Source organism: Aspergillus versicolor (genome assembly GCF_001890125.1).
Source record: "Aspergillus versicolor CBS 583.65 unplaced genomic scaffold ASPVEscaffold_2, whole genome shotgun sequence".
NCBI classification, from domain to species: Eukaryota; Fungi; Ascomycota; class Eurotiomycetes; order Eurotiales; family Aspergillaceae; genus Aspergillus; species Aspergillus versicolor.
The window spans coordinates 938,728-963,972 of NW_024467525.1; the positions used below are offsets into that span (position 1 = coordinate 938,728).

At 49.6% G+C, this 25,245-nt stretch overlaps 8 protein-coding genes across 8 annotated transcripts; 5 read left to right on the forward strand and 3 right to left on the reverse strand.

Moving 5' to 3' along the window:
• Positions 1 to 30: 30 nt before the first annotated feature.
• Positions 31 to 993, forward strand: ASPVEDRAFT_37513 (huntingtin-interacting protein K). The gene is made up of 2 exons (XM_040811492.1): positions 31 to 636; positions 690 to 993. The coding sequence occupies exons 1-2, from the start codon at positions 313 to 315 to the stop codon at positions 813 to 815; spliced, it is 450 nt and encodes a 149-aa protein (XP_040663849.1). The 5' UTR covers positions 31 to 312; the 3' UTR covers positions 816 to 993.
• On the reverse strand, positions 734 to 9,184 carry ASPVEDRAFT_185325 (uncharacterized protein). The gene is made up of 10 exons (XM_040808947.1): positions 8,585 to 9,184; positions 7,383 to 8,523; positions 7,250 to 7,328; positions 5,563 to 6,803; positions 4,809 to 5,503; positions 3,718 to 4,753; positions 3,411 to 3,500; positions 2,465 to 3,107; positions 2,148 to 2,394; positions 734 to 2,094 (listed from the first exon to the last, which is right to left on the reverse strand). The coding sequence occupies exons 1-10, from the start codon at positions 8,714 to 8,716 to the stop codon at positions 1,171 to 1,173; spliced, it is 6,228 nt and encodes a 2,075-aa protein (XP_040663850.1). The 5' UTR covers positions 8,717 to 9,184; the 3' UTR covers positions 734 to 1,170.
• Positions 9,185 to 9,533: 349 nt separating this feature from the next.
• Positions 9,534 to 12,212, reverse strand: ASPVEDRAFT_37516 (uncharacterized protein). Its single transcript, XM_040811493.1, has one exon. It carries the CDS (start codon positions 11,829 to 11,831, stop codon positions 9,636 to 9,638), a length of 2,196 nt encoding a protein of 731 aa, XP_040663851.1. The 5' UTR covers positions 11,832 to 12,212; the 3' UTR covers positions 9,534 to 9,635.
• A 150-nt stretch (positions 12,213 to 12,362) lies between these two features.
• Positions 12,363 to 14,411, forward strand: ASPVEDRAFT_37517 (Zn(II)2Cys6 transcription factor). Its single transcript, XM_040811494.1, has 6 exons — positions 12,363 to 12,428; positions 12,572 to 12,601; positions 12,658 to 13,161; positions 13,213 to 13,626; positions 13,672 to 13,878; positions 13,929 to 14,411. Exons 1-6 carry the CDS (start codon positions 12,398 to 12,400, stop codon positions 14,060 to 14,062), a joined length of 1,320 nt encoding a protein of 439 aa, XP_040663852.1. The 5' UTR covers positions 12,363 to 12,397; the 3' UTR covers positions 14,063 to 14,411.
• Positions 14,412 to 14,552: 141 nt separating this feature from the next.
• ASPVEDRAFT_185331 (phytanoyl-CoA dioxygenase family protein) lies at positions 14,553 to 15,844 on the forward strand. The gene is made up of 3 exons (XM_040808948.1): positions 14,553 to 14,978; positions 15,048 to 15,488; positions 15,562 to 15,844. The coding sequence occupies exons 1-3, from the start codon at positions 14,627 to 14,629 to the stop codon at positions 15,741 to 15,743; spliced, it is 975 nt and encodes a 324-aa protein (XP_040663853.1). The 5' UTR covers positions 14,553 to 14,626; the 3' UTR covers positions 15,744 to 15,844.
• Positions 15,845 to 17,654: 1,810 nt separating this feature from the next.
• Positions 17,655 to 18,683, forward strand: ASPVEDRAFT_37520 (uncharacterized protein). The gene has a single exon (XM_040811495.1). It carries the CDS (start codon positions 17,716 to 17,718, stop codon positions 18,349 to 18,351), a length of 636 nt encoding a protein of 211 aa, XP_040663854.1. The 5' UTR covers positions 17,655 to 17,715; the 3' UTR covers positions 18,352 to 18,683.
• On the reverse strand, positions 18,388 to 21,029 carry ASPVEDRAFT_79758 (uncharacterized protein; the record flags this gene model as incomplete). Its single annotated transcript, XM_040816754.1, has 13 exons — positions 18,388 to 18,495; positions 18,549 to 18,728; positions 18,782 to 18,949; positions 19,006 to 19,216; positions 19,277 to 19,489; positions 19,540 to 19,677; positions 19,723 to 19,889; positions 19,937 to 20,030; positions 20,076 to 20,132; positions 20,184 to 20,499; positions 20,567 to 20,684; positions 20,735 to 20,857; positions 20,931 to 21,029. 13 exons carry the CDS (start codon positions 21,027 to 21,029, stop codon positions 18,388 to 18,390), a joined length of 1,992 nt encoding a protein of 663 aa, XP_040663855.1.
• Positions 21,030 to 21,337: 308 nt separating this feature from the next.
• Positions 21,338 to 23,636, forward strand: ASPVEDRAFT_25003 (uncharacterized protein; the record flags this gene model as incomplete). The annotated part of the gene is made up of 5 exons (XM_040809727.1): positions 21,338 to 21,635; positions 21,689 to 22,210; positions 22,481 to 22,731; positions 22,833 to 23,156; positions 23,241 to 23,636. The coding sequence occupies 5 exons, from the start codon at positions 21,338 to 21,340 to the stop codon at positions 23,634 to 23,636; spliced, it is 1,791 nt and encodes a 596-aa protein (XP_040663856.1).
• Positions 23,637 to 25,245: the final 1,609 nt, after the last annotated feature.

Here is a 25,245-nt window from a genome sequence, read left to right on the forward strand (position 1 = left end):
CATGTAGATCAACCATTCAACGAACATAGACTCCCATCTCGAACGGCTTCTAAATTAGAAATAAACTAACATACATTCAATGAACGCAGAGCATCATTTTTGTTTATTTGTATAAATACAACCCCGTCACATGATGACATCACCCATCCCCTCATAACAAACACCCCTCTCTCTTTATACAACCAACACTCTCTCTCAATCTCACTATCCGCCAAAAATAACCCAAGTTACTCACTAACAAACCCACCAACTCATAACTCTCCAAAACCCAGAGCAACTTTAAGTTGCAAACTAAGCCTCGACCAAACCAAAATGTCTGACCCCATCCCCTCCGCAGCCCCCACCGAACCTACAACCTCCACCTCCGCTGAAGACCGCAAAGCCGCCGCCGCGCTGTCCTCGCTCAACACCACCGAAATCACATCCGAACCCACTGCGGCCGCGGGCGCAAAACAGCCGTCCTCGGCGGACCAGGAGGCCCTGGGTAAGGCGATGAGTAGGCTGGAAATTGCGGCGGGGGGACACCAGAAGGGATCGGCGAAGGCTGCGGGGAAAAGTGAGGATGTTGGCGCGGAGGTTGGTAAGAAGAAGGCTGCGCCTGCGGTGAAGATTGCGGGGGAGGATGTGAGTTTGTTGGTATGTTATACCCTGACCTTTTAGGATTTATGGATGCTGATGCGGATATGTAGGTGAACGAGCTGGATTTGAGTAAAGTCAAAGCGACGGAGCTTTTGAGGGCGAATGAGGGGGATGCAAAGAAGGCTATTCAAGCTTTCATCCAGCCTCCTCCTACCTTGTCTGCTGCGGCGGTGTAATTGGAGGATGGAGAGACAGATTGAACTTTGTTTTGGGACTTTAAAGTGGTGCATTCAAATTTTGATGCTAAGAGGTTTGTATTTGGCATTTACATCGGGACTGGATTAACGGTAAACAAATAAATAGAAGTTGTGTATTGACTCTATTAGTAAAAGAAATCTAAACAGGTCTTTTCATAAATCATGTCGTATCTCGCTTAGACAACTCATCACATCAGATCACAATGTTGTATGTTGTATGTTGTATGTTCAAGTTCAGTTCATATCCAAGCCCACATAATGGGGCGTCTCAAAATTACACCATCCTTGCAAGCCACCTGCTACTCATTGCAAGCCACCTGCTACTCACCTCGTGTCACCTCCTCTCCTGACTTGCCTCAATCTCTTCCTGCTCACGATCCTTCCTCCTATCAATCCCCTTTCCCTCATAAATTGTCCCAAGCAGGAACCAGCCAAGCAGTGCTTCCAGCGCCAATGCCCACCAAACACCACCGACAAGGTTATACTCCAGCCCGAGACCCAATCCCCAACCGGTCAAAAGCGGGCCTAGAGTGCGCGCGGCACTCGAGATACTCTGCGCAACACCGTGGACTGTCCCGAGGATAGACGCATCCGTGACTGAGTTGTTAACCAAGATCACAGCCGCGGGCAGCGCAAACGTCCGCGAGACAACCTGCAGTCCGACAACAATTGTGAAGGCCGGCCAAACAAGCCACGGGAAGTTGGGGATGATGACGAGGAATGGCATTAGCGCATACGAGAGGGGCGAAAAAGGGAGGAATGTGCGGAAGGACGTCAGTGTTCCTAGACGAGACTGGACACGCGGGTATATGAATATTTGAAGCGGGAGGCCGATCAAACCGATAATCGCTGTTGCGAGCCCAACCCGGGAAGACGGAAGGCCGAGGCCGCCGCCGAAACGGAAGAAGCCTTGGTTGCTTCCCTCTGGAGCGCGGGGATTTGGGAGGAAGATGAAGGTCAGAGAGTTGAATGCGCTTGTGTGGAAAGCGAGGAGGAATTGGACGAAAAGAGTCAAGAGGACATTGGCTGTCCAGATTTGCCGGAAGCCAGGGCGTTTCTGGCGATGTTGCATCCGTGCGCGGACAGGGCTTGAAGGGGCTGATCTGCTGGCGATGCTCTCGTCGAGGTATAGAGACGTGTCGTCCGGATAGTCCGATATAGGACGGTAGTGGTGGTATCGTCGGCGTTGAACTACTCTTGCGATCCGACGTCCCAGTTTCCGACCCCAATCGCTTCTGTACCGTGCAACTTCATGGGTCTGCAGGTACAGGTTAGCACAGCTGGTTCAGTTACAGGCACGGGGGGTCAAACCTCGTCGAGCCCAAAAAACACCGTTAACCACGACGTAAAGATGAAAATAGCGCTGATAAAGTTCGGAAGCGCGAACGGCCAGCGTTCCATCCACCACACTCCATCCTCACCTCCAAAGAGCGAACCAGGTCCAAAAAGCTGCGGATAGTTCTTGCGCGGGTCCGCCAACGTCCCACCGAGTATTGGGCCGATAATGACGCCAATGTTGAAGCACATCGGCAACAGCAGGAACGCTCGAGATTGGTATCTGCGCCTCTGATTAGCACAAGACAGACCAGATGGACGACAGACGACGACGGACGCGGGGGCGCACTCACTTCTTCTCCTCAATAATCTCGGAAATCATAGTCCTCATAACCCCAACATTACTATTCAACGCACCGCCCAACGTTCGAAAAACCGCGGCCGCGGCAAAAGACCTCGAAAATCCAAACCCAAGACAAGAGATACAAGTGCCCAATAACCCAATCAGCAACACGCGCTTCCGGCCCATCCACTCCGAATCAGCCAGTCGACCCCATAGCACCGCCGTCAAAAACTGCGCAGCCGTAAAACTGCCCTGCAGGATCCCGGCTTGCGTCGCGATGGTCGATTCCGGTAGCGACGGATCGAAAGATCGCAGCTGGTAGAACAGATACGCCTGCAGAGACGTCTGGGTGAGGGGTTCCGACAAACGCGCGATTGTGAGGATTGCGAGTTGGCTTTTGTTCGGAAGCGAGGACCATGTTACTGGTTTTTCGCTCGCGGCTTCGACGGGGTCATCTTCGTCGCTGGTGTCGCCTGACCACTCTTCGTCGCCGGTTATCGGTGCGGGCTCTAGGAGGCGGAGGTGAGGAGGGCTGCTGCTGTGTATGACGGTTCGAACGCTTCTAGCATCATCGTCAGAGTCGCCGTAGAGGGTGTTTTGAGAGGAATAATTGCTGGCGAAGAAATTCGAACTCGAGGAAGAATCTACATGATCTCTGCGGTGAAGATTCGAATCATGCTGGTGATTAGCGCCCATCAAAATCTATATTTTAGATATATGGAACGAGTTTGTATAGATAAGTCTAAATTGATAAATCCTAGAGGCGAGGGTGCGGTAGCAGAAGCAAAGAAAGAGTAGAGAAAGCGGGCGGCAAAATTGGAGAAATAAAGAACTCTGGGATGGAATCAGGGCGGATATCGGCTCCGATGAGGTACCAGGTGGATTGCAGCGCTAAACCGGGTTGGGAGATCAAGCCAACGGCGTCGAGGGCCTAACAGGATAGCCAAAGAATAAACAAACTGGTATTGTTGAATATTGGGTACGATGATACGACATTGCAGAGGAAGAACCAAAATCAATTGGATGATAACTGATGCTCAATGGTGCTACTTTGGGACAGACTGACGCCATTGCACGCTTCCCCAACTAATGCGAGAGAGATACCAAAAACAAATGCACACAGTACAGCCGGAACACCGTCCATGAAAACAAATAATAAAACAAACATGAAACAAATAAGTGACTGAACTCCAATAAGCTCAACAGCATAGCAGGGCTAGACATTCAACAGAATGAACCAAACAATAATCTAGCGATGCCGACTCCCTCCAGTCATCTCCGTTGTGCTTTCAATTCCCTCCCATGGGAGTTCTGAATCATCATCGTCAACATCGTACTCTGTTCCGTCCTTCCGAGAAGATTTGTCGGTCGTGCCGGTAACATCGCCCATTTTAGGGTTGGCGTCAATACCAATAGATTGGAGCGTCACCTCGATCTCCTGCTCAGTCATTTCCTGTCCGCGATGTCTCTGGTCCTCAAGAACATCATAAAGTGCGTATATTTGGTCGGCTTTCATATCAATGTCTTTCAGCAGCTTCTCGATCTTCTCACCCAGGGCCTTTCTCTGGCGCTTGCTGATAGACGCATCCATCTTATTGTACGCGCCTTGGTAGGAGATGAGCTGCATTCGCAAGTGCGACAACTCGTCCTCCAACGCCTTTAGCACGGTAGCAAGGGCTACTGCTGGCGACTGTGCAGGTCGCAGGGTGGGTTCTTCATTGTAGACAGACGGCTCAGGCATTCGCTCGGAGACTGGGGTGGGCTTGGGGATCTTGACAGCGTCCCTAGTATGCTCACAACCCTCTCCGGGAACGGACTGTTTGCAAACAGTGCAGTTCTTTCCATTATGCTGGGTGGCCCGGTCGAGCACTCGCTGGGTCGACTCGGGGAGTTTGATGAGGTTCTCCGCCAAGTCAGTGTGTCGCAGTGTGATGTCGGGTAGGATGAACGCCGAAGTCATCTCCTCGGCAATCCGACGCCGTCGTCGCTGAGCCACAGATGCCGTCGAATGGTCCGAGTGTCGTCTTGGGCGTTCAGCGGGGATTGATAGGTGGCTATCCCCTTCCGGTAGGCTAACCCTCGAGGTGGCAGTCACATCACCAAGTGCGGAAGCAGGTCGAGGTATCGTGGCCTTTGTTTCTTTCATTGAAGACTTCCGAGGAGCAGGTTTTAGCGCACTCTGGCGGGTAAGGTTCTCAGTCTCGCCCGCAGTGTGTTCAGGAGCTGGGTTCGATTGACGACGTTTGCGAGCCAGCCGTTCTTCTTCCAGCGTTTTTCTTAGCTGCGCGATCTCACGTTCCTAAACACGCAAGCCGTTAGAATATAAGCCTTGTCATATAGTTTACGGCACTTACGTCGATGAAGCTCAACAGAGTCTGATCCTGATCTGTGGCGGATGACTTGCGAGTGTGTCCTGTTGCCTCGGCAGTTGTGTCGACGGGGTCAGTAACCTCAACTTCTTCCACCACAACTCTCTTGACACGTTTTCCGCTGCTCGACCGCCTCTTGCTTTGGGAGCTGGGTTCCCGAGACCGTGTGCCCTTTTGTTTCTTCGAACCAGTCGATTCCCTTACTCGTGGAAGTTCGATCGAGAAGAGGGCATCATCAGCACGCTCCCTCTCCAGACGAGAAATTTCTCTGTCAACTTGGTTTGAGACCCTGGACTTGGAATCCTCCCTGCGGCCACTCTTTGACTTCGAACGCGTGCTTTTAGCGGTGACGTCCTTGGTAGTGCTTTGTCGGGTGTTGGGTTGACTCTCTTCTGTGCTGGCGTCACTAACGGTGCTTTGCTCAGACTGTGCAGTTTCCTCTTGCGTCCGTGACCCGGACGGGAAGAGCTGGGCAAACCGAGCCTTAAGCTCTGCGACCTCGTGCTGTAGAGTTTCGTTTTCACTCTTCAGATCTTGAGACTCCAGATAAGCTACTCCGAGTTGAGAGACAGCCATGTCACGCTCCTTGTTCAGCTTCTTCAATGCCGCCTCTTGTATGTCGGTCTTGCGCTCGAGAAGATCCACCTTGTTTTGAAGTGCTAAGTTCGTTGACTCCAATTCTAGAACACAGTTAGTCTTGGAAATTCAGACCGGAAAAGGAAAAAAAAAAAGGACTTACTCTGATTTTCGTTGATCAATCGATCCTTTTTGTAGTCGTTCTGTTCAAGCTCGTGGCGCTTACCACGGGACTTGCCTCCCTTCAGGAAGTTATTTTCCTGCCGTAAATCTTCCATCTTCTTTTCAGTATCGCCCTTGGCCCTTTCAAGCTCAGAAACCTTGTCTTGGAGGAGCCTCAAAGACACGAACAAGGCCTTTTCGTCTTCTGGAATTGGAACCGCATCGAGAGGCATGTGTTCGCGGCTCAAGGAAGCATCTGTGGCATCGGCTGGAGGTGAGACAAACCGCGTGGTCCGCGTTTTGGGTTGTCGCGTATACACGGGGGTTCCATCTTCATAAACACCAGAGACAAGATCCGAGAGGTTAGGCAAATCGGGCAGGAGAAAAGATTGTTGAGTGCCCGTATCGCCTCCAGCATTGGCGGATGCCCGAGCCTTGCCCCGACGGGCGTCTTTCCCATATGCTTCCTGAGACGCCCGCTCAACGGCATCAGCAATCTGATGGGATAAATTCACGTTTCCAAACCGGGTGGGACGCGTAGCGCTGGTCTTAGCCGGTGACGGACGCTCATCTTCAAGAAAAGAGCCTTCGTATGAATCGCGAACCTTGTCGTGGATCTCAGACAGAGTTCGTCGTTCTTTGCGACTGGTCTTTGGAGGGTTGGGATCGATGTTTTCTTTGTGAGCGAGACTCGCCTGTCTCAGCTGGGCATCTTTTCGAAGATTCTCGCTAGCCGCACGTCGAGACGTATTGCGAACGGCTGATTTCTGGGGTGTGGGAACGTCAAGTCTGACAGCGGGGGAGGAAGAACGGACGCTGTTTTCCATGCTCATCCATGAATTCCGAGAGTCATTTAGCCGGCGAGGGGGGTTGGACGGGCCTCGACCTGCTTCAATAGAGATATCGTCGTCGATGTCGATGTCGTTGTCGTCTTCCTCTTCGGATGTCCCTATCGGCGAGAAGTTGGGGAGGTATTGTTCGAATGTGGAGGTGTTAAAGACGTAATCTGGTTCATCTTCTTCGTCGACCTGCGACAGCTTCCTTGACGCGCCGTTCATCTTGGGAAGCTGTGGGCTCTCGTCAAGTTCTCTGGTTGACGCAATTGCTTCGTGTTCTGGATCGAAATCAGACCCGAAAGACGCGAAGCTGTTGGCTGTGTGTTCGCGCGACATAGTAAATGACGCGACGGATTGTTCTCGAAAGAATATTCGAGAGATTGAAGCTGAAGGTAGGAAAACCCCGCTTCTGATCTCGAGGCGTTAAGATGTATCTGCCTCTCTGATACGGTTTGCGTAAAACAAAACAGCGCGTCGGTCGGATTCCGATCGTCGAAACGATAGTAATTGGGGAGGCTGGGTTTGTTTACCCCGTGCCAAACTAGTCTCACCGCCTTTATGTCAAAAACGTGCCAAGAAATGTGCCGCTGAACAATTGTTTGTTGGCACTGATAACTATCGCCCGAAATTCACCATCAGCATTGAGTTTGGTTTTAAAAAAAAAGTTCGTATTAATAAACAAAGTTATATTATATGTACAGCCGAGATTCACTTAAATATCCGCCTTCTCACTTTACCAGTGCCACCCAAACGCCTTGCTAGGTACATCATGAAATGCAAATTGTAGACAGAGAATGTATAAGGAATATTATGGTCGTAGCATGTCATACTCGTAATAAGGCGTTTATATACTATGCTGACCTTGCGGTCGCTGGCGCGTTATTGTCGCTTGGTGAGCCTGTTTCGGCAGGAGTTTCCCGTGGCCGAGTATCTTGAGCTGAATGCGTATTATCCTGGGAAGAAGAGTCCGCAGCCGAGGGCACACGTTCTTCTTCCTGCGGTGTAATTGGAATTGTGGGTGGATCATTGTCAACCGGGCTTACAACGTCGATTTGGATCGTGGGTAGCGGAGTCAGTTCCCGTAATCGAGGCGGGCCATCAGAATTCGGTTGTGATGTTGAAGGCTCATAAGGGGGGGCGTCCCCCCAATCCAGATTATTATAATCTGGAGGTGGGATGTTTCGTGCTCCGACATCCCCATCTTCAAACTCTTCGTTTGAATGATTGACTGAACGCAGGGAAGCACCGTGGGAATGTACAGGTGTCAAACTCTCGCTGTCAGAGCCACCAGCTGCGGAGGAATAGGATTCACCGCGAGAATGGACGCTCATAAGCCCAGATGAGCGGTCAGGGCCATCCGCACTCATCGCAGCAGCATCGTTTAGGAGTGGTCGGGAATCGGAGTCGTGCGAACTAGCCCGGAGGCGGGAACCGTCGTGCCGGACATAGCCTACATCAGCGTAGCTGACGCTTGAGATTCGTCGGTCACGGCCTCGACTTTGAGCCTCTGCCAACGCAGTGGCCGCCGTGCCCGAGGCTCCTCCATTGACGGAGTCCCGACTGTTGGCTCGTGCTCGGCTTGCCACTCTCAGCTGTTCAAGACGGAGGATGTCACCTCGTTCACGAGCTTCACGGCGCTCGCGGCGTCGAGCTTCCCGATCAGCAATCTCCTGCCGTCGCTGTAGACGAATCTGGTACAGGGATTCCATCATCTCTTCTCGCCGATCTTCTTCTTCTTCTGCTGTCTCCGGGAATTCCACCACCATGTCCATTCCGCCACGTTCTCCCTCTCGGGCGATGACTTGCTCGGTGGGTTTGGGAGTCGAGGAATAAGCAGGCAACGAGATGATTGAACGAATCGAGGTGTCGCGACGAACCCCGGTGCTAGGGTCGGTCCGTGAGGGTTCCTCGGCGGCTTGAGGGGCTACGGTAACACCGGCGGCTCGATCTGACGATGAGCCACCCGGAACCTGGCCGTATGTACTCCCAACGTTCCATCTTATCCACCTGTCTTTGAGAAACTTTCCTGGTATGTATTTTGGGCGACAGTTCATTCGTCGGAGAGCGCGGAGGACGAAGTAGACGACGACAAGAAAGGCTATAACGAATACCACAATGGCAGCAACCTGCCACGAGATGTTAGTTATTAAAACACCCAAACAACGACCGAGAAAAATGACGACTTACAATGATGACCGCATTGTTGTTGCCACCTCCTGAGGGATTTTGGGAAGAGTTATCGTTCTTGTCTGAATTATCAGTTGGAGAATCGGGAGATTGACGTGGCTCGAGCTGCCGAAGCTGAATTGGAATCAGCATGCTGAGAGGATGGGCAGAGAAAGAGCGATAGCCCGATAATGCTCAGTTCAATGCATATAGGACGGTTGGTGAAGTCGAAAACCGCCAGGAAAAAAAATATGAAAACAGAACCAGGCTTTGTCGTTGACCAGACCCAGACAGAGGAAAAGGCGGACTCGAGCGGAAAGAGCACACGGAGTCGGCGGCTGGGTTGAGAGCTGGGGGTCGGTGGTGTGGGTCGCTCTGGGGCTGAGGGTGATAATTATGAAACAAAGGCAGAGGGAGTTATATACGCATACGAGGAAGAAGAAGAATCAACGAGGAAGCGAGAAAACTAGGAACTAACTGACTGCCCTGGCGGATTCATTCAATGGAGTCTCCTAAAAGGAGAGAAGACAAGGAGGGGGGAGCGAGCATCTTGAAGAAGGCTACAACGAAAAGGAGCCGAGTCCTGGCTGTCAGCGACGCGGCGTCCAGGCTGCATGCAGATATAATTGGAAGAAGCCTGCCATGGCAATGAGCTGGGCTGGGCGATGGCCGGCCTATCTGTTTATTGGCGCTGATCGCACGACGTGGTGGCTGGGCTTCCACGAGACCGACGGAAACAGGAACTGTTCTGATAGACACAAGGTCAGGGTTCAGGAAACTTTCCAATGAACCAGTTATTATTGCCTAGTGGTATGATTGAGTTATTGCATTTTTTTGACGAACTCTTAGTCCTTTCCCCGGATTCATGAGTCGTGAATCGTGATGAACTTGTTGCTCTTGACTGTATACGTATTACATAAACTGATGTATCGGTGGGCCGCGATACAATCCAGACACCGATAGGGCTGAGTAGCGAAGGAGTTGCTCCATTTTTAATTATCGTCTATCCGCAAGCTAACATAATGGCATAGCCCTCCCAATTTTAGTATACAAATGTTGGTCATCGACAACACTACCACCAGTCCATACCAAATATCATCCTGATTCGCTCCAGTGCAGCGTAGTCTACGCCGCCAGGAGGTTCCGGCCAGCGTCGGTATGGCTTTGGAATACTCTCAGGATCCGGTGTCGGCAGTAAATGGAGCCCGTTTTTGACCTCAAAGCAGTAGAAAGCCCCCACTTTGTTCCACCGTCTCTCTAACGCGGCCTTTGATTTGAGTCCCAACACCTCCTTTCTCAATCTATCAAGAGGTGGATCACGCATTGCGTCCAACATAATTTGCGCCCCTCGGGTATAACACCATCTCAATGCAGTCCCCAGAGGCTCTCCATCAAACTCATCTAGCAATAAAGGATCAGCACCATGTTCCAGGAAAAGCTTCAAGGCGTCCTCGGATCTGTAGATAATTGCGGAAAACAAGGCGTCGGTGCCGACTTCGCCTGTGAAATTGAAGTCGGCGCCATGGCTAATTAGCAGATCACATAGCTCTTTTGCTTGTTCCGTATCATACTTCCGGAATATTGACATAAGCGTATGCACGAGCTCGTTGTCCCTGGGGGCCCTGACTCCCTTATCAAGGAGGAACCTTACTGCATCGAAATCCCAATTGGTGGCGGCAATCATTATTGCTGAAATGGTTTCTACAGTGTCACCCTGTGGGTATTCAAAACCGTTGTCAAACAAAAATTTCAGCGCAGCAGTTCCACCATATGCTGCGGATTCCAGAATATCGAGGCTTTGCATGATCTCGAGGTTATCGTCAGGGTTGTCTTTAATGATAGCCCCTAAACGGAAACCTCGGTCTAGGAGAATCTGGGCTTGAGGTATATGGCCACTTCTTAGCACCTTTTGCATGATTCTGGAAAGGTCTGAGACATATCCGGGATTCTGCTCAGCGTGTCGGTTGAGTAGGAGCGTGAATAGAGATGGACCTAAAGCCGGGCAGTCATCGTGGAGAATATAACCGTCTGGGAAACAGGCGGCGTCTGCATTAGCATCAAGAAGCATTTTTGTAATTCGTACAGATCGGTGGCGGACTGCTATGCCGAGTGTTTCCAAGTTGGGCTTGACGCCGTGGTTGAGCAGGAGCCTCACAATTCCCCCATGTCCAAATTTGGCAGCCCACTGGAGTGCCTTTTGTTGGTCATATTCCTCAACCCAACCTATTCGGTCTTCCTGAATTTCTTCTGTATGGTAGCCGCCGTGGAGAAGCTCTCGTACCAGTGTTTGGAAGCCGCACGCCGACGCAACACATAACAACGGCCCGATCTCTTTACCATCAGCGATAATTTCCTTGGCATTGACGCTTTTAAGCATCAACCTTGCGACACCTATATCACACCGTTCAACGGCAAAGCAAAGGGGTCTCAAACCACTTCCATCGTCCATTTTCTGGGTAGCATCTGCGCCATGCTCTAGCAGACACCGCACGGTTTCAGAGAACCCTTCCCTGGCGGGGTAGTAAACAAAACCGCAGCCTGTGTCCAGATTGATCATGTACCTCATAGTAGCATCTCTTCTGTCTTGAGAATTTGGATTGACACCCATATCAAGAAACTCTTGAACGATCATCCGAACGCAATCATCCGATGGGTGGTAGTAGTAAAGGCGTACTGTATCATCGAGTAAGTTATATAGCTTATTCGCTAATATCTGGGTATCAATGGACCTATTAGACTGGCGAACCCAATCCATGACCACCTTTGCTACCGGCATATGGCGCAAAGTCTGAACGCAGAAACGACTTTCCCTCAATATGGGTGCTCCGTATTCCAGAAGGAGCCGGACTGTAGACACATGTCCATTCGATGCAGCCCGGCCGAGCCCGTCAAACAGGAGGCTAAAAAAAGTCCGCTTCCATTCGATTGAAGGGTAAAGCCGCTTTTCAGCTTCCAAAAGCAACTTGAGGCATCTTGTTTGGCCTCTTGAAGCGGATCCTGAAATCAGTCCATCCCATTCCTGCTCAGAAATGTTTTTTAAAAAGACGTCATCTTCAAGCAGCTTTTGTACTATAGGCTCAAAGCCATAGCCGGCTCCCCTTAGCAGCGTTGATGTGCGAGTATACTGCCTGTCGAATCGGTAGAGCCGTGGGTTCAATAACTCGTAAAGCCGCTTGTTAACGCGAGAAAGCCTGTTGATGTCCCATGTATATTCGAGATTATCGGCGATGCAGAGCTGAAGTTCATTTGGAAGACTAAGGAGACTCATTGTGACATACGCCAGAGGAACTCCTTGTTTGAAGATGATTATGTTCTTTTTGACAGGACAAGGGTGTGTAATATATGGAAGCAATGCAGGCGAACCACAGTGAGCAGTGCAGTCTTTATAATTGCCAGGTCGCTTTGAAGGTGACCAAACAAGGGAGCCTCAGACCTAATCTGAATGAATGCAGAGAATAATACTAAATGTATAATGGGACATTCACCACTAGGATGAATCCGTGACCTAGAATAAATCAGCAGCCTGGAATATTCAATGTATATCCTTTTGCGGTATATGATAGAGGGACACAAAGAATGACAGCCATTATTTTACCTTTTCTCAGGGAGGATACTGGCTAGCCACTTATATGTCGGTAGACAAAGAAAGCGCTGCAGACAAAATCTGTAGTATAAGCTGGTTCAAGTGAGTTTGTTCTGGGTTAAACATCACCAAGAAGCAGTTGGTCATTATTTGCGGGGAAAGTCAACTGCGAAAAGCGCGCGCCAACCGCCGAACATTCTTCCACTCTTCATCGAACACGGTCTGGACAACAAATCCTGCGAAACACGCAGATGCCGCGACGACTTGAGCGGAACCGTAAGTTTTCTGATCAATATTGTTTACGAGCGCAATTCTGACCATAACTTAACCCAGGGTGGTGAGTGTTGTCTGCTGTTGCACTCATTACTGCATGAATCCTAGTGTCTTGACAACTCGGCAAAGCTACCGCTGACCTGTAATCTCCAGCCAACAATGCAGATCGAGAAGAATCAAATGTTGGTTTTGGGTCAAATTAATGAAGCACACTATTTGCTAAATACTGGCGTGTAAGGCAACGGAAGTCGACCTACGTGCGCACCCTGCCAACGAAGTTCTCGAGACTGTCGGTGGATTGACGACATACCAACAGAACTCCCGCCCATCACCCACGCACCCCAGTCTAGTCCTTCGTTTCCAGCTCCTTGCCGCCAAAACGAATACACCCCCACACACAACCCCGAGCAAGCCCTGTGGGATCCTCAGATCGCGAAGATATTTCGCCACTACATAGAAGGGCTCGCCGGCTGGTATGACCTGAACGACAGCAGGCGCCATTTCAAGGATGTAGTGCCTGTCCGGGCTCGACATAATCCGCTCTTGCTAAGCGCTATTCTGGCTTTTGCTGCAGCTCACCAACACCGTGTATTGGCAGAAGACAGCTATCTAGATGTCGCCGAGTTTTACCATTATGATAGTGTCCGGCGACTGATATCACTCACTCGAAATGTGGATGAGATGCCAATTGGCGAAACACTGGCTGCAATCTGCCTCCTCCGCTCTTACGAAATAATAACGCGTTAGCTCAACTCCCACTCTCAGAATGGCAAATGCTAACTATAGACGACAGAGAACGTCAGCTCCCAGAGTCACCTACAAGGATGTTATTCCCTCCTAGCCAGTCGGCACGTCCAGCTCACCTCAGACTTACTTAGCTCAGGGTTCTGGAACTATCTGCGAGAGGATATTACTGTGTCCCTTATAGAACAGCGAAGTCTCATGATCTCGCTGTCTCAACATGCTCCCCCGGAATCTGCAGACGACGCGGACTTTGCTAATAACGTCACATTCCTCCTTGGAAGAATAATCAACCGGTGCCTATCAATAAATTCTCCGGCTCTTAGCCTCCCAGAATGGAAAAGTATGAAGTCTGAGCTAGATAGTTGGAAAGCCTCACTTCCCTCATCTTTTGATCCAATACAAACCCCTGGATTGGGAAAGCAAGGCAACTTCCCATCCATTTGGGCTCTCCGAGGCTGGCATGGTGAGTACAATATACACCGGCCCAAACCTCGTCTAACACAACTAGTGTCGAGTCTCCATTACTATCACACCGCCATGAGTATCCTCTGGCTGGCAGAGCCATTACCACAGCCACTCAATACCTTACAACGACTGAACAACATGAACTCTCTCCGTCAGAAATTAGATCACCATGCAACTGAAGTGTGTGCTTTGGCCCTTACAAGCGATTCGGCGCCGGTATGGGTTAACGCTTTTGGTCCCATAGCTTTCTGTAAGTTTCCTCCAGGGCTATTTGGTACCGAGTCTCACAATATACAACAGGCGGCCCTTGGCTTCAGGACATTCAAAAACGCAACGAGATTACAGAGGAGGTGAAGCGGTGGGGAGCATTAAGTGGGTGGCCAGTTTCCACTATAATAGAAGCACTCTCCTCGCCTGCAGATGTTGAGCGATGAAGGGGATTTAAATAGCTGTATGTAGCCATAGGGTGAATCGGGATGAAAAGAATCGGCGTTGAAACGGTCAGGATATCGGCTGGTTCTAAATCGACTTTATTCCGAGAGCATAATAATATCTGCTAGTAATATTATGCTATCACAAGGCCATGGGCAGTCCAGTCTGCGGAAACATTGTTTGACCTTGAATGGCTCGCTGTTCAGTCGCCCACATGAAGTGGAGAAAGGCGAAAGGCGAAAGGCGAAAGGCGAGATGGGAAAGGCGGGATCTTTCCATATGCGAACTGACTTTATCTGCTCCCTTCCAATGAAATTGCTCCTATAATAATTAGTGGAGTGCTCTATCCACCTCTTGAGAACGTCAAAACAGAAACCAAAAGCGAAAGGCGAAGTCAAAAAGGCGAGTCTGCGGGGATAACCACCACTGAAGCGGCAGACCGGAGGAGTAGTAAATATAAGTACCTAGCTCACCCTCTGCCTTAGCACAATTATTTACCCAATTCAACAACTCTAAACATATCCAACCCCTTCAATTGGAACACTACAGTCTCAACCTCACACATCATGAATCAAACAGTTACAAGACTCGCAAAACAAACCCGCCAACTATCAACCCAGGTCAGAAAACTAACAAGCTACCCAACCTCAATTCGCCCATCGAGACCAGAAATCCAAAACGCACGCCTATCGGCCCAGAACCTCGAAATCGCAATCCGGAGCCTGCATCGCGATGGCCTCGTCGTCGTCGAGGATGTCATCCCGCACGACTGCCTCACTCGCCTCAACGACAAAATGGTAAAAGACGCCTACGCCCTCCAGGCCAGGAAGGACGATAGTCCGTATAACTACAACCCCGGCAATATTCAGCAGGACGCACCGCCTGTTAGGGAGCACTTTGACAAGAATATATTCATGAGTGAGTGGCACCGATTCCTGCTGTTTCAACACCTTACCTATGAAGAAGCTAATCGAACGGTATATATAGATCCCATCGCCACCCAAATAACATCTACAGCCCTCGGCCCCCGTCCGAAATGGACCTTCTGCTCGGGAAACACCGCAATGCCACCAACAGCCACATCACCCCCAATGTCGCAGCCTGTGCACTCAGACGCAGACTTTGAGCACCCAGAGCATCCATTCGCGTACGTGATTAATGTGCCACTGATTACCATGACGCCAGAAAATGGATCGACGGAGGTGTGGTTGGGCACGCACACGGATACAGGACTACACGTCCAGGAAGGTCTGCATGGAGAGCGGGCGAGTGGACGAATTAAGACAGATAGGCTTGAGGCTCGTCGGGCTGTACGACCGCCTTGTCAGCCTGTTGTGCCAAAGGGGTCGCTTGTGGTGAGGGATTTGAGGCTTTGGCATGCGGGTATTGGGAATCAAACGGAGGTTGCGAGGGTTATGTTGGCTATGAGTATGGATCCCTTTCCTTCATTTTCTGCCTAGTCAGATATTCGGTAAAAAAATACTAATGAGTGTTTGCTTAGTTCACTTTGCACCGTGGTATCGGAACCCGATGAAGTTGGAGTTTGCGGATGATTTGAAGGAGACTATTCAAGGGCAGAGCGAGCTTGAGGTTCCAGTGGACTGGGTTAGCCAGGAGGAGGTCTTATCGCGCTATTTGAATCGGGGATTTGGTAATGCTTATGACTTCAACCAGAGTGCTTGATTTGGGTGTCTGCTATATATTCTTTGATGTCCTCATGCTGCCCGATTCTTTTGTTCTAGAGGAATAGAATTAGAGCATGGAGTACGGTAGATGTTGCGTGGAATATTTGAATCAAGGATGTCTAATACTTTCAATGTGAAGGTGTTCGTAATTGGAGTAGACCTCATTGCTCATGGCTCAGGATGACAGTGCTCAAGTCCATAAGTCTGGATACATACTCACAGCGGTACACTGCGTAGATCGACATCTGGATCTCGTAAAGATGGCCCGACCACCGGTACATAGTGCCGATCATAGATGGGATTAACCGCTAAAACCAAGTTTAAACGGACTTAGGTTCAAGATTCATATCACATTATGTGCATGTTGCCCATTGTTAGCATTGCTCACCCAGTTAAGGTAAGATCCAACTGAAGGAGATTCTCCTTACTATATGCCCCTCTTCTCTTCTATGTTAAAATTTTTTAAAATTCTCAGGGTGCAAATGGCCTCCGTTTGCCTCCGTTTGCGAAGAGGGGCAACCGTCTACTGACATTCGTTCTTTGTAGGAACTGAACCACCCATGATATCTCCATGTACAAGTACAAAGCATTTAGTCAAAACCCGGTGCATAAGAGAAGTAGTATCTGATGGTGGAAAAAGGCACAGTGCAGTGAATATTTGGTCGTGATTAGGCAAACCTGCTTCTTGCCATTCTGTATTGGCTTTCTGGACTTGTTGTGAATTGAGCACTGAAGACCACGCTCTCACTCCTGATGAATATATTTCAGGTTGCAACACTTTCTTCCCCTCTCTCTTCTCAAACCCTCTCCTTCTTCATCTCCCACGCCTTCTCTTCATAGCTTTTCTAACCCCCCTACGTATCCGAAGGTCACTCCCATCTCACACACTCGTCATGGCAAAATCATTCATTCCAGATGAAGAACGCATCCACTGCAAACGCTGCGGCACATGCGGTGTTACCCTCAGAACCTGTCCCCAATGTGACTATTGTGTGTTCTGCAAGAAAGACGGCCACACGGTAATGGAATGTCCCAAGGTCCGACCCTGCCCCATATGCAACGTGAAGGGTCATCAAGAGCGGAAATGCCCGGAGCTTAGCCACGGCCCCGGTAGACTTTCTCGAGCAAAAGGATGGAAGAAACCTCATGGCTCCAAGTCGGTGTTGCGTTATGAACAACCGAAGAAGGACGAGACCAGCGCACCGCAAAAAGCACCGCAGAAAGGGAAGCGTTCTGGTGACAATGAGACTCAAGTTAAAAAGAAGCCAGCGGTTAAGGTGTCAGCCACAAAATAGGGCGATAAGTGTGAGGACTCTGTTTCTGTTTACATACGAAAGGTGAGGTATCTGTTCGATCTTTTGGTGTTCTATGACTGATTCCAATATTTCTATACTGTGTAGGATTTATTGATACGAAGAGAAGGAGCGCATTATCAATATACGACGGCTTGACTAGATTTTGGACCCTTTTTCTTGAGAGGATAGATAGTCATATCGAATACATCTGGATCGCAGGTAAATCCTCACTGGTAATAGTCGAATATGGATAATTGAGAAAGTTTGTTGAATATCTGATAGGATGAGTTGTACATCAGACGGCTTGGGTTATTTGCTATTTATGCTTCTATGTTCATTTTGATCATATGTGAAGGATTGTTCAGGTCTACGAGTTGTAGCTTGAATAGCCAACAATACATTCTATCTCTAAATACTTAGAAGCGTTCAAGTTATTTTCACTTACATATTGCTGTCAGGGCCGGAAAACATCAAGAATTTACCTTTACCTTCACAGAATAAAAGACATGTTGTCATTTACGCTGTAGGTAGATCGTTGCCTGATGACTTTGCTGCGGCCTATCAGACCATCACTTATAAAGGTTGAGCGAAGCCTCAGCCTCCATCTCTCCTGCTACCATCATCAAAACTACACCTACCAGTAACACTATTAATGCTGCTATTCCATGAGCAACCATGCAACAAACCGAACCCCCTGAATCACCTTGGCCCCTCCAAACCCACCTCAATACCCTCCACAACCTCCCACTACAAGCAACGATTGAAGCCATCCACTCCCTCCTCCCCCATCTAACCCCTTCCATCTCTCCAACCGGCACCCGCCTCGTCAGTTACACGCCTAGCAACAGCAAAGCCTCAACAGACAAACTAAATACCTTAACCGGCTATGGAACACTCGACACCCTCGGCCGGGTCTACCTGAAATGCGCAGACAGATGCACGCGCGAACACGCCCCATTCAAAACCCGCCTTTTGCACACGGATCTTGACAATGTAATGGTGGAAATCTATAGCGCCAGCCAGGATCTCCTCACGGAGGGGGTGAAAGAAGGGACTATAAAGATCCCACCGCCCGGCGAAGACGAGATACAAATGTGTCCTTGTTGTCGCGGGGATCCCGATGCCACTATTCTGATGAGGCTTCATGAAGGGATTGCGCTGTACTTCTGGGAAGATGAGTACAGGGAACTTTTTGGAGATGAGAAAGAGTTTGCAGGGAAATATAGTAGCGAGGAGACTTTTCTGATGGCGTCTAGGGAGCAGGTGGAGAGGAAGGCTAGGGAGGTCGAGGAGGGGTTAAGTAGACTTTGATTGAGACTAAAAGCGGAAAAGGGGGCAGCCCGATATCTAGGGTGGGAGGATGTCGTTTAGAGGGCTCAGTGAGGTGTCGAATCCGATGTTCATGATCACACCCAGACCTTCGCCGTGGAGGATGTTTGCGTAGCCCTGGGGATCCTGGGCTTATTAGTATTGGCGGATGATAGATGCGGGGTGGTTTGGTTGAGTACCCATCCTGATTCATTGTATATTGAATCCAAGCGCTCGTCACCTTCTAGAGCTTCAACGTCGTTGTCAATGGGTAGAGTGGAGTTTGCCTCAAAGAGGTGTAAGGCTGTGATGTCTTGTCTTTGCGTTCTCGATGGATATTCAGGACTAGCCTGAATAGCTTGAGCAATGGACCTGGACTCCTGGAGTTGGACCTGTTAATAGAGCGGCAAAAAGAAAATAATCCAGATCTTACTTCAAGTAATCGCTGTGACTGATTGTTAATGCTATTGTCTAATTTCCGGTGCCCTCTCATGGCCTTTTCAAGGACTGTCTCGATAGCTCTCTGCTGATCTGGGTCATTGTAGAGAGTCATATACACCGTCAATATTGAAATGGCGCAGAACGTGAGATGAGTTGTTACCTATGGGCTGGTTAGTGACAGCTGTTCGTTATTATTAAGAGTCGTGGAATACGTACCCAATATACCGAGTTGTATGTCTCATCTGTCTCAATATCAGCGGCGAACGATGCCAGTCGGAGAGCTGCTTCCACGCATTTCTCAACAGCTGGTTTGGATGATGGTATTCCGCGACGGGGTACATTCGGCTGCAGAAATTCATCAAGGAGATAGCCTCTGTATAGAAGAATGGTAGTGAAGTTGAATGCCGCTCGGACAGTCCGTTGTTGTCTGTGCCAGCGACGCATAAATAAAGGATGCTATATGATTCCGGAAATGGAGTAAACTGACCGTTTGAAAATCCATGGAATCTCAAAAAATGCCAAATAGCCACCGGCTTCACTTCCATCATTGCCTTTTGGGTGGAAGAAGGAGGGTGTTTCTTCCAGCCAAATTTGAAGGTCGTGCTCGATATCATTTACAATATCATCGCGCTTCTGGGCCCTGGAATGTTTGTCTGCGGGGTATAGCTGCTTCAGGATCTTGCCCGTTATTTGGGTAAGCCTATAAATGGATTAGCAGAAACTAAGACACGAATGCGATGTTTGTGCTACTTTATATGAGATACTACTCCTTTCGTCAAGCCGACTTCATTCTTGCCCAGGTCTCCCTCGAGTCCAGGTCTTGGGTAGGGAAGAGTGATATCGGAGTCATCTAATGCCATGGGTCGACCCAATGCTGCAGATAGATACCTTCGCAACCGTTAATACATATTTCTGTAAGTCCTATTCACATACCTGTCCATCATATATAGCGACCAAAAGATTCCGCGCCGTGACCACTCTTGCAGGCTATACTCTTGTTTGATTGCTCTCTGGAAACCGGCCATTTGCCCTAGTCGAATAGCATTCCCTAGCGAAATCCAAGCTGTGTTAAACATATTTAGCGCTAGATAAAATTGACACTGGCTCTATTAGTTCATTTATAAAGGAAGATGTGTTGGCGTCCTACCTCCAGTACGTGCCCTTGTAAGATGATGGTGGTCGGTGGGTATACGGTATCCACTTGAGCGAGTCGTCTTTTTCCAGCTTTGAACAGTCGAGAACTATGATAATAAGCACAGATATTGATGGACACAGATGAAACTAACCCTTTGGTCTTTTGTTCCCCTAGGTCAAGGTTACGCCAGGAGGCCAACCACACACAACTGCAGCTCTTAGTTTAAGGTACCATTGCTTTTTGCGCAAAGAATACTCACCCAATAGCCATAACGAGAAGCAGAACAGCCATACCCGCATCATCCTGCAGGACCTTTTCTTCCTGGGCGTAGAACCCATCCAGTAAGTGTTCGATTTGCGATCTCGGGATATACCGGTATGTGGCATTAGAGTGCTCATAGAAACAATCAATATACTCCTGCGCAAAATGACGCTCTAGTGGAAAGAAAATAGATGCAGGGGAATCGCCCTCGAGGATTTGCTCCGCCGGCCGATGGAGATTACGAGGAAGAACTTGTCCCATTGATTGCAGATGAGTGTAGACGCTTTTGAGAAAAGCGTGGGTGCTGGCGTCGCCTGCAGTAATGGAGCCATCAATACAGGTATATCGACGGCAGTAGGGATCTCTTTATCAGAGGCATACCGTCATCTCCTTCTATCTCTGTCGATAGTCGGGCGTCGTCCGTCCCATTTGGGCTGTGACAGATGGTCTCATTTTGATGCTGACTTGGTGGTCTCCCAGCTTGGACTTGGCCATCATCCTAGGTAGTCTTTGTTAGGGCTACTCAGGCGATAAGATAAAGCGACGAACCAATCTAGGTCTCTTCACTCTTTTATATGAAGTGTTGTAGCTGCAGTCTATTTCTGCAACGTCAGTTTGCACCTCCAAAAATATCCCGCAGATTGGAGTGTACCCAGTCGGAGTGATGCACATCTATAACAAGGCTAGGAAGCCAAAATGTTAGCTCGTTCATGTCCATAGTCTCTAGACTGCAATATCAACGCACCTCCAGGCCGTCGCATTTGCATTTCCGTTTCTTGCAGATGTCGCAGGCACGCGTCACATATTTCTTCGCGAGCGGCGAGGGACTTGGAAGTGTCGTCATTGTAGCGGCATCATTTTCCACGGAGAAAGTAGATAAGTCCTATGGAGTGATGAATATTAGTAGAAAGAACATATTCCTGGAGTAGAGACGGATTTGTATAACCTCGGGCCGGAAAAGCATCTCGCTTTTCCGTGGAATCTTGCGCAACAGGACAATGAAGCAAATCCCTACAAGGCGGGGTTGGAGTAGATCGAATACCACATATATAGGCATAGCTCCACTCAACAATAACTGCTTAACATCTCGATTCATTTGATTGAACGTACACTCATCACCCCGGTTGCCATATCATTGATATCGTATACACAATGTCCCCAACAACCATAAGTGATATCCAGCCACCAGTCGCTGCGCCTACCAAGTCTGTTGCTTCTACTGTGAACAATCGGGTTGAGAAGCCACCGCAGGTCCAAGTTCTCGGTAAGACAAAGAGCGGCAAGACATTGAAAATCCGCAGCTATCCCAACTTCGACAACCTGGAAGATGAGCGACTATATCGCAAGCAGCACCTGGCCGCAGCATTCCGCATATTTGCAGACCGTGGATTCGACGAGGGTGTTGCAGGGCACATCTCCGTCCGCGATCCCATCTTGACTGATCACTTCTGTACGTTCCCCCTTATGCGCTTCGAGAGACGCAGGTGCTGACCAAACCCGCAGGGATAAATCCCCTCTCTGCCCACTTCTCCCTTATAAAGGTGTCTGACCTTGTACTTGTCGATGAAGATGGTAATGTCGTTGAGGGCGATGAACCAGTTAACCTCCCCGCCTTCGCCATCCATTCTGAAATCCACAAGGCCCGACCGGACGTTAACGCCGCATGCCATGCACATAGCGTTGCCGGGAAGGCATTTTCATGCTTCGGGCGTGAGCTAGAGATGATCACTCAAGACTCGCTGCGCTTCTACAAGAGTCATGCTGTCTACCGCGAGTTCCGAGGTGTGATCTTAGACGGTGAGGAAGGGAAGCGTATTGCCGCGGCGTTGGGAGATGGAAAGGCGGCAATTCTCCAGAATCATGGGCTTTTGACTGTTGGACAGAGTGTAGACGAGGCCGCGTTTTGGTTTATTAGCCTTGATAAGACTTGCCACGCGCAGCTGTTGGCTGATGCGGCGGCCGCGGGGGGCTTTAAGAAGATTTTCATCGACGAGGAAGAAGCGGCATATTCCGCACCGCAGGTTGGTGGGCCTGAGAAGGGATGGTTGGCTTTCCAGCCTTATTATGACGAGCAGGTTGCGAAGACAAAGGGGGAGTTTCTGTTGTAAATATTTATGTTCCAATGTGATCTTTGTTTGCACCAGAGTATAGATCTGTGGACCTGAAACGGCCCCACCAGACTTTATGACGCTGCTGAGCACGGTTGCCCCTCTCTCTTCCTCCATCATCCTATCTCACCTCTTCCCTTTAGACATTCCCTTCTTCCATTCTCTTTGATATACAAATAATTGCCAGCCGGAATGGACCGTTCTAACAAGCCCGCCGCCATCGGTGTTACCGCAACCCCGCCCCAACCCACAATCTCCCTTGCCAACAACGTCGTCCAGGCCAACTTGCCCTCCGGCGAATCCGTTACCGTCAACCTCCACGGCGCGACAGTGACATCCTGGAAAACATCCAACGGCACAGAACAGCTATGGCTCAGTGAAGCTGCTACACTAGACGGATCGAAACCGATCCGAGGTGGAATCCCCGTTGTATTCCCTGTACGTGCCAGTTCCTTCAACTTCAACCCATACACCGACGACGGCTATTGAACCTGCAATCGCACCTCTACAAAATTTATACTGACTATTTCTCGAAACAGGTATTCGGACCCCCACCCCCAAACCACGCCACGTCTGCCCTCCCACAGCACGGCCTTGCGCGATCTTCCCTTTGGGAATTCCTCGGAAAGTCCTCCTCCGAGTCTTCCGGCAGCGCCGCCGCCGACGACACCGTGAAGCTGGACTTCGGGCTGTCTTCTGCAATGCTCACACCCGACTTCCGATCGAAATGGCCGCATGAGTTTGGACTAGTCTACAGCGTTACACTTTCGCCAGAGGGCTTGGGGACTTTGCTGCAGGTGCGGAACCAGGGAGAGCAGAGCTTTGAGTTCCAGGTGTTGCTGCATACTTACTTTGGGATTGAGGTGGGTTTCTATTCCCCTTCTTCGAGTTACCCCCTCCTGAGTAAGAGGGGTAAGTGGTGGCTAACGGGTTGTTTGAACGAATAGGATATTTCTCAGCTTCACGTCAAGAACTTGCAGGGGAAGACATACATCGATAAGGTGCAAAACGCGAGCTCTCATACCGAATCCGCCCCCTTTATCCAGTTCACCTCTGAAACGGACCGCGTGTACAAGGACCTCGACCCCTCAGTTCCCCTCGTTATCGCGTCTACTTCATCAGGACAGGAGAAAGACCTTTTCAGCATTACGCGCGAAGGGCTGAATGATGCCGTCGTATGGAACCCCTGGATTGAAAAGGCAAAGGGAATGGGCGATTTCAGCCCCGATGATGGATACAAGAAGATGGTTTGCGTGGAGCCGGGTGCTGTGAATGGATGGCAGACTTTGGAGGCTGGGGAGTCCTGGGAGGGTGGTCAAGTTATTAAGATTGGGGGTAACTAGATAACAGTATGTCACTAAAATGATGTAGATACGCCATTGAATGATCTAAGACGATTTGAACGAAAGGACCTATCACGCTTGATCCAGAAGTTGAAGAGGTTAAAGTGGCTAGGTTGTAAACTAAAACGCCATAGCAGATTGTCCAGGTGCAAGTATGCCGAGAAATTGTTAGACAAAACCCTGCAGTCTGGGACTGGGGCGCAATTGGGTACTAATCATGTTGGTTTCATACCATGAGAAATTCGCTTCCACGTAAACCAAGTAAGTTTGCCCTGTTGAAGAAATCTAAAAGTATAAAAGTGAAGAATGATATTACATATTAAATATTAACATGGAATAGCTATTTAGCCCAGATACTGTTACACTAAATAGTCGGTAAAATAAAAACCGTAAAGCAAGACAGCAAGGAAACAAGCTGGGCATGCAGAAACTCCGAATATGCTCCCGAGCATACCACGGGCATGCCAAAATATGGCGCACGAGTACTCCCTTGCGTTTCAGGCGAGAGAGCAAGACTCGATCCGAGATCCTGTCGGCACGAAACTCGACAGTCTTGGCCGGGAGTACGAAGGTAGGACACCACCATGGCAAATCGGAGTGACTTATCTGTGCCCCGATGGGTTGGGCCTCGGGAAACCCAAGGAGCACAGTGTCATACAAGAAGAAAACGAAACTATACAAAGGTGAGACTTCGCAGGCTTGATTTGTGTAGTGCTTCAGCACTCTCCTCAGTTGGAGGCGCACTGCAGCGAGGCCCAAAACTGAGACTCCATTTTGAGCCGGACGAGGGAGAGTGAGAGAATTCGTAATTAAAGTTTTTGAGTTAACTCCCAGCTTGCTGAGGCATGTTCTCAGGTAAAGTCAAACCGAGCTGGTGTAATAATAGCCTTGAAACATTCGTCGACTTCCATACTCGGTAGGACCCTTCCCACTTGGGTGCGCAGACAGACTGCCGGCTCCGAGACCAGAGGATAAACAGGCTTGTGCAGGGATGCAAAGCAAAAAATATTGACGAATGAGCGTGTGAAACATGGCTGCATGAACAACGCGTTCATCACACGATCGTCAGCTCAATTTAAGGTTGTGGGATTCGACGATCTCTAAACGACCTGGATTAATTTGACAGCGCTCGTGTTGAGCTGTTGACGCATTCTTGGGTTGAAGAATTGAAGCAAGGGCGATGGCAGCCACGATGAAGACCGAAGCTGCTGGTTGACCTTCTCGCTCTGGCCCCGGAGTCTGGCTTTCAAAGAGTGGCATGCCGCAGAGCGTTACACCAATACCCGGCACATTCACGATGGGGGGATAAAGATGTTAACTGGCTGGGATAATCTCAAGAATTGAAGAGCGTTTATATTTGTTTTGCTTGTTCCTCGACCAGTGATTGCGAATGCCATATAATGCGAGATGCAGGGCTGTGGTCATCGCCCCTTCAGACTCATTCCCCTTCAATCTTGCTCCCTTTAAATTTCGCTGACGCGCAAGCTGGGCTTTTACCTGGAGCTTCATATATTACCTTGATAGAGTTTGTCTTGGAGTTCTCAAGGCAACCGTTAGAGGGTGCTGTGGCTGGGAAGCCCCTTGCGCAACTCCCTTGCGACGTTGCGAA

Coding starts and splice junctions, on each gene's coding strand:
- ASPVEDRAFT_37513 (XM_040811492.1), top strand. CDS start 313: ATGTCTGACCCCATCCCCTCCGCAGCCCCCACCGAACCTACAACCTCC. Junction 637..689: donor GGGAGGATGTGAGTTTGTTG/GTATGTTATACC, acceptor GCGGATATGTAG/GTGAACGAGCTGGATTTGAG.
- ASPVEDRAFT_185325 (XM_040808947.1), bottom strand. CDS start 8,716: ATGCTGATTCCAATTCAGCTTCGGCAGCTCGAGCCACGTCAATCTCCC. Junction 8,524..8,584: donor ACAACAATGCGGTCATCATT/GTAAGTCGTCAT, acceptor ATCTCGTGGCAG/GTTGCTGCCATTGTGGTATT. Junction 2,395..2,464: donor GAGATTATTGAGGAGAAGAA/GTGAGTGCGCCC, acceptor TCAGAGGCGCAG/ATACCAATCTCGAGCGTTCC.
- ASPVEDRAFT_37516 (XM_040811493.1), bottom strand. CDS start 11,831: ATGAGTCTCCTTAGTCTTCCAAATGAACTTCAGCTCTGCATCGCCGAT.
- ASPVEDRAFT_37520 (XM_040811495.1), top strand. CDS start 17,716: ATGCAACAAACCGAACCCCCTGAATCACCTTGGCCCCTCCAAACCCAC.
- ASPVEDRAFT_185331 (XM_040808948.1), top strand. CDS start 14,627: ATGAATCAAACAGTTACAAGACTCGCAAAACAAACCCGCCAACTATCA. Junction 14,979..15,047: donor TGACAAGAATATATTCATGA/GTGAGTGGCACC, acceptor CGGTATATATAG/ATCCCATCGCCACCCAAATA. Junction 15,489..15,561: donor GAGGGTTATGTTGGCTATGA/GTATGGATCCCT, acceptor GTGTTTGCTTAG/TTCACTTTGCACCGTGGTAT.
- ASPVEDRAFT_37517 (XM_040811494.1), top strand. CDS start 12,398: ATGCCGCGACGACTTGAGCGGAACCGTAAGT. Junction 12,602..12,657: donor CAGATCGAGAAGAATCAAAT/GTTGGTTTTGGG, acceptor CTGGCGTGTAAG/GCAACGGAAGTCGACCTACG. Junction 13,162..13,212: donor CTCTTACGAAATAATAACGC/GTTAGCTCAACT, acceptor TATAGACGACAG/AGAACGTCAGCTCCCAGAGT.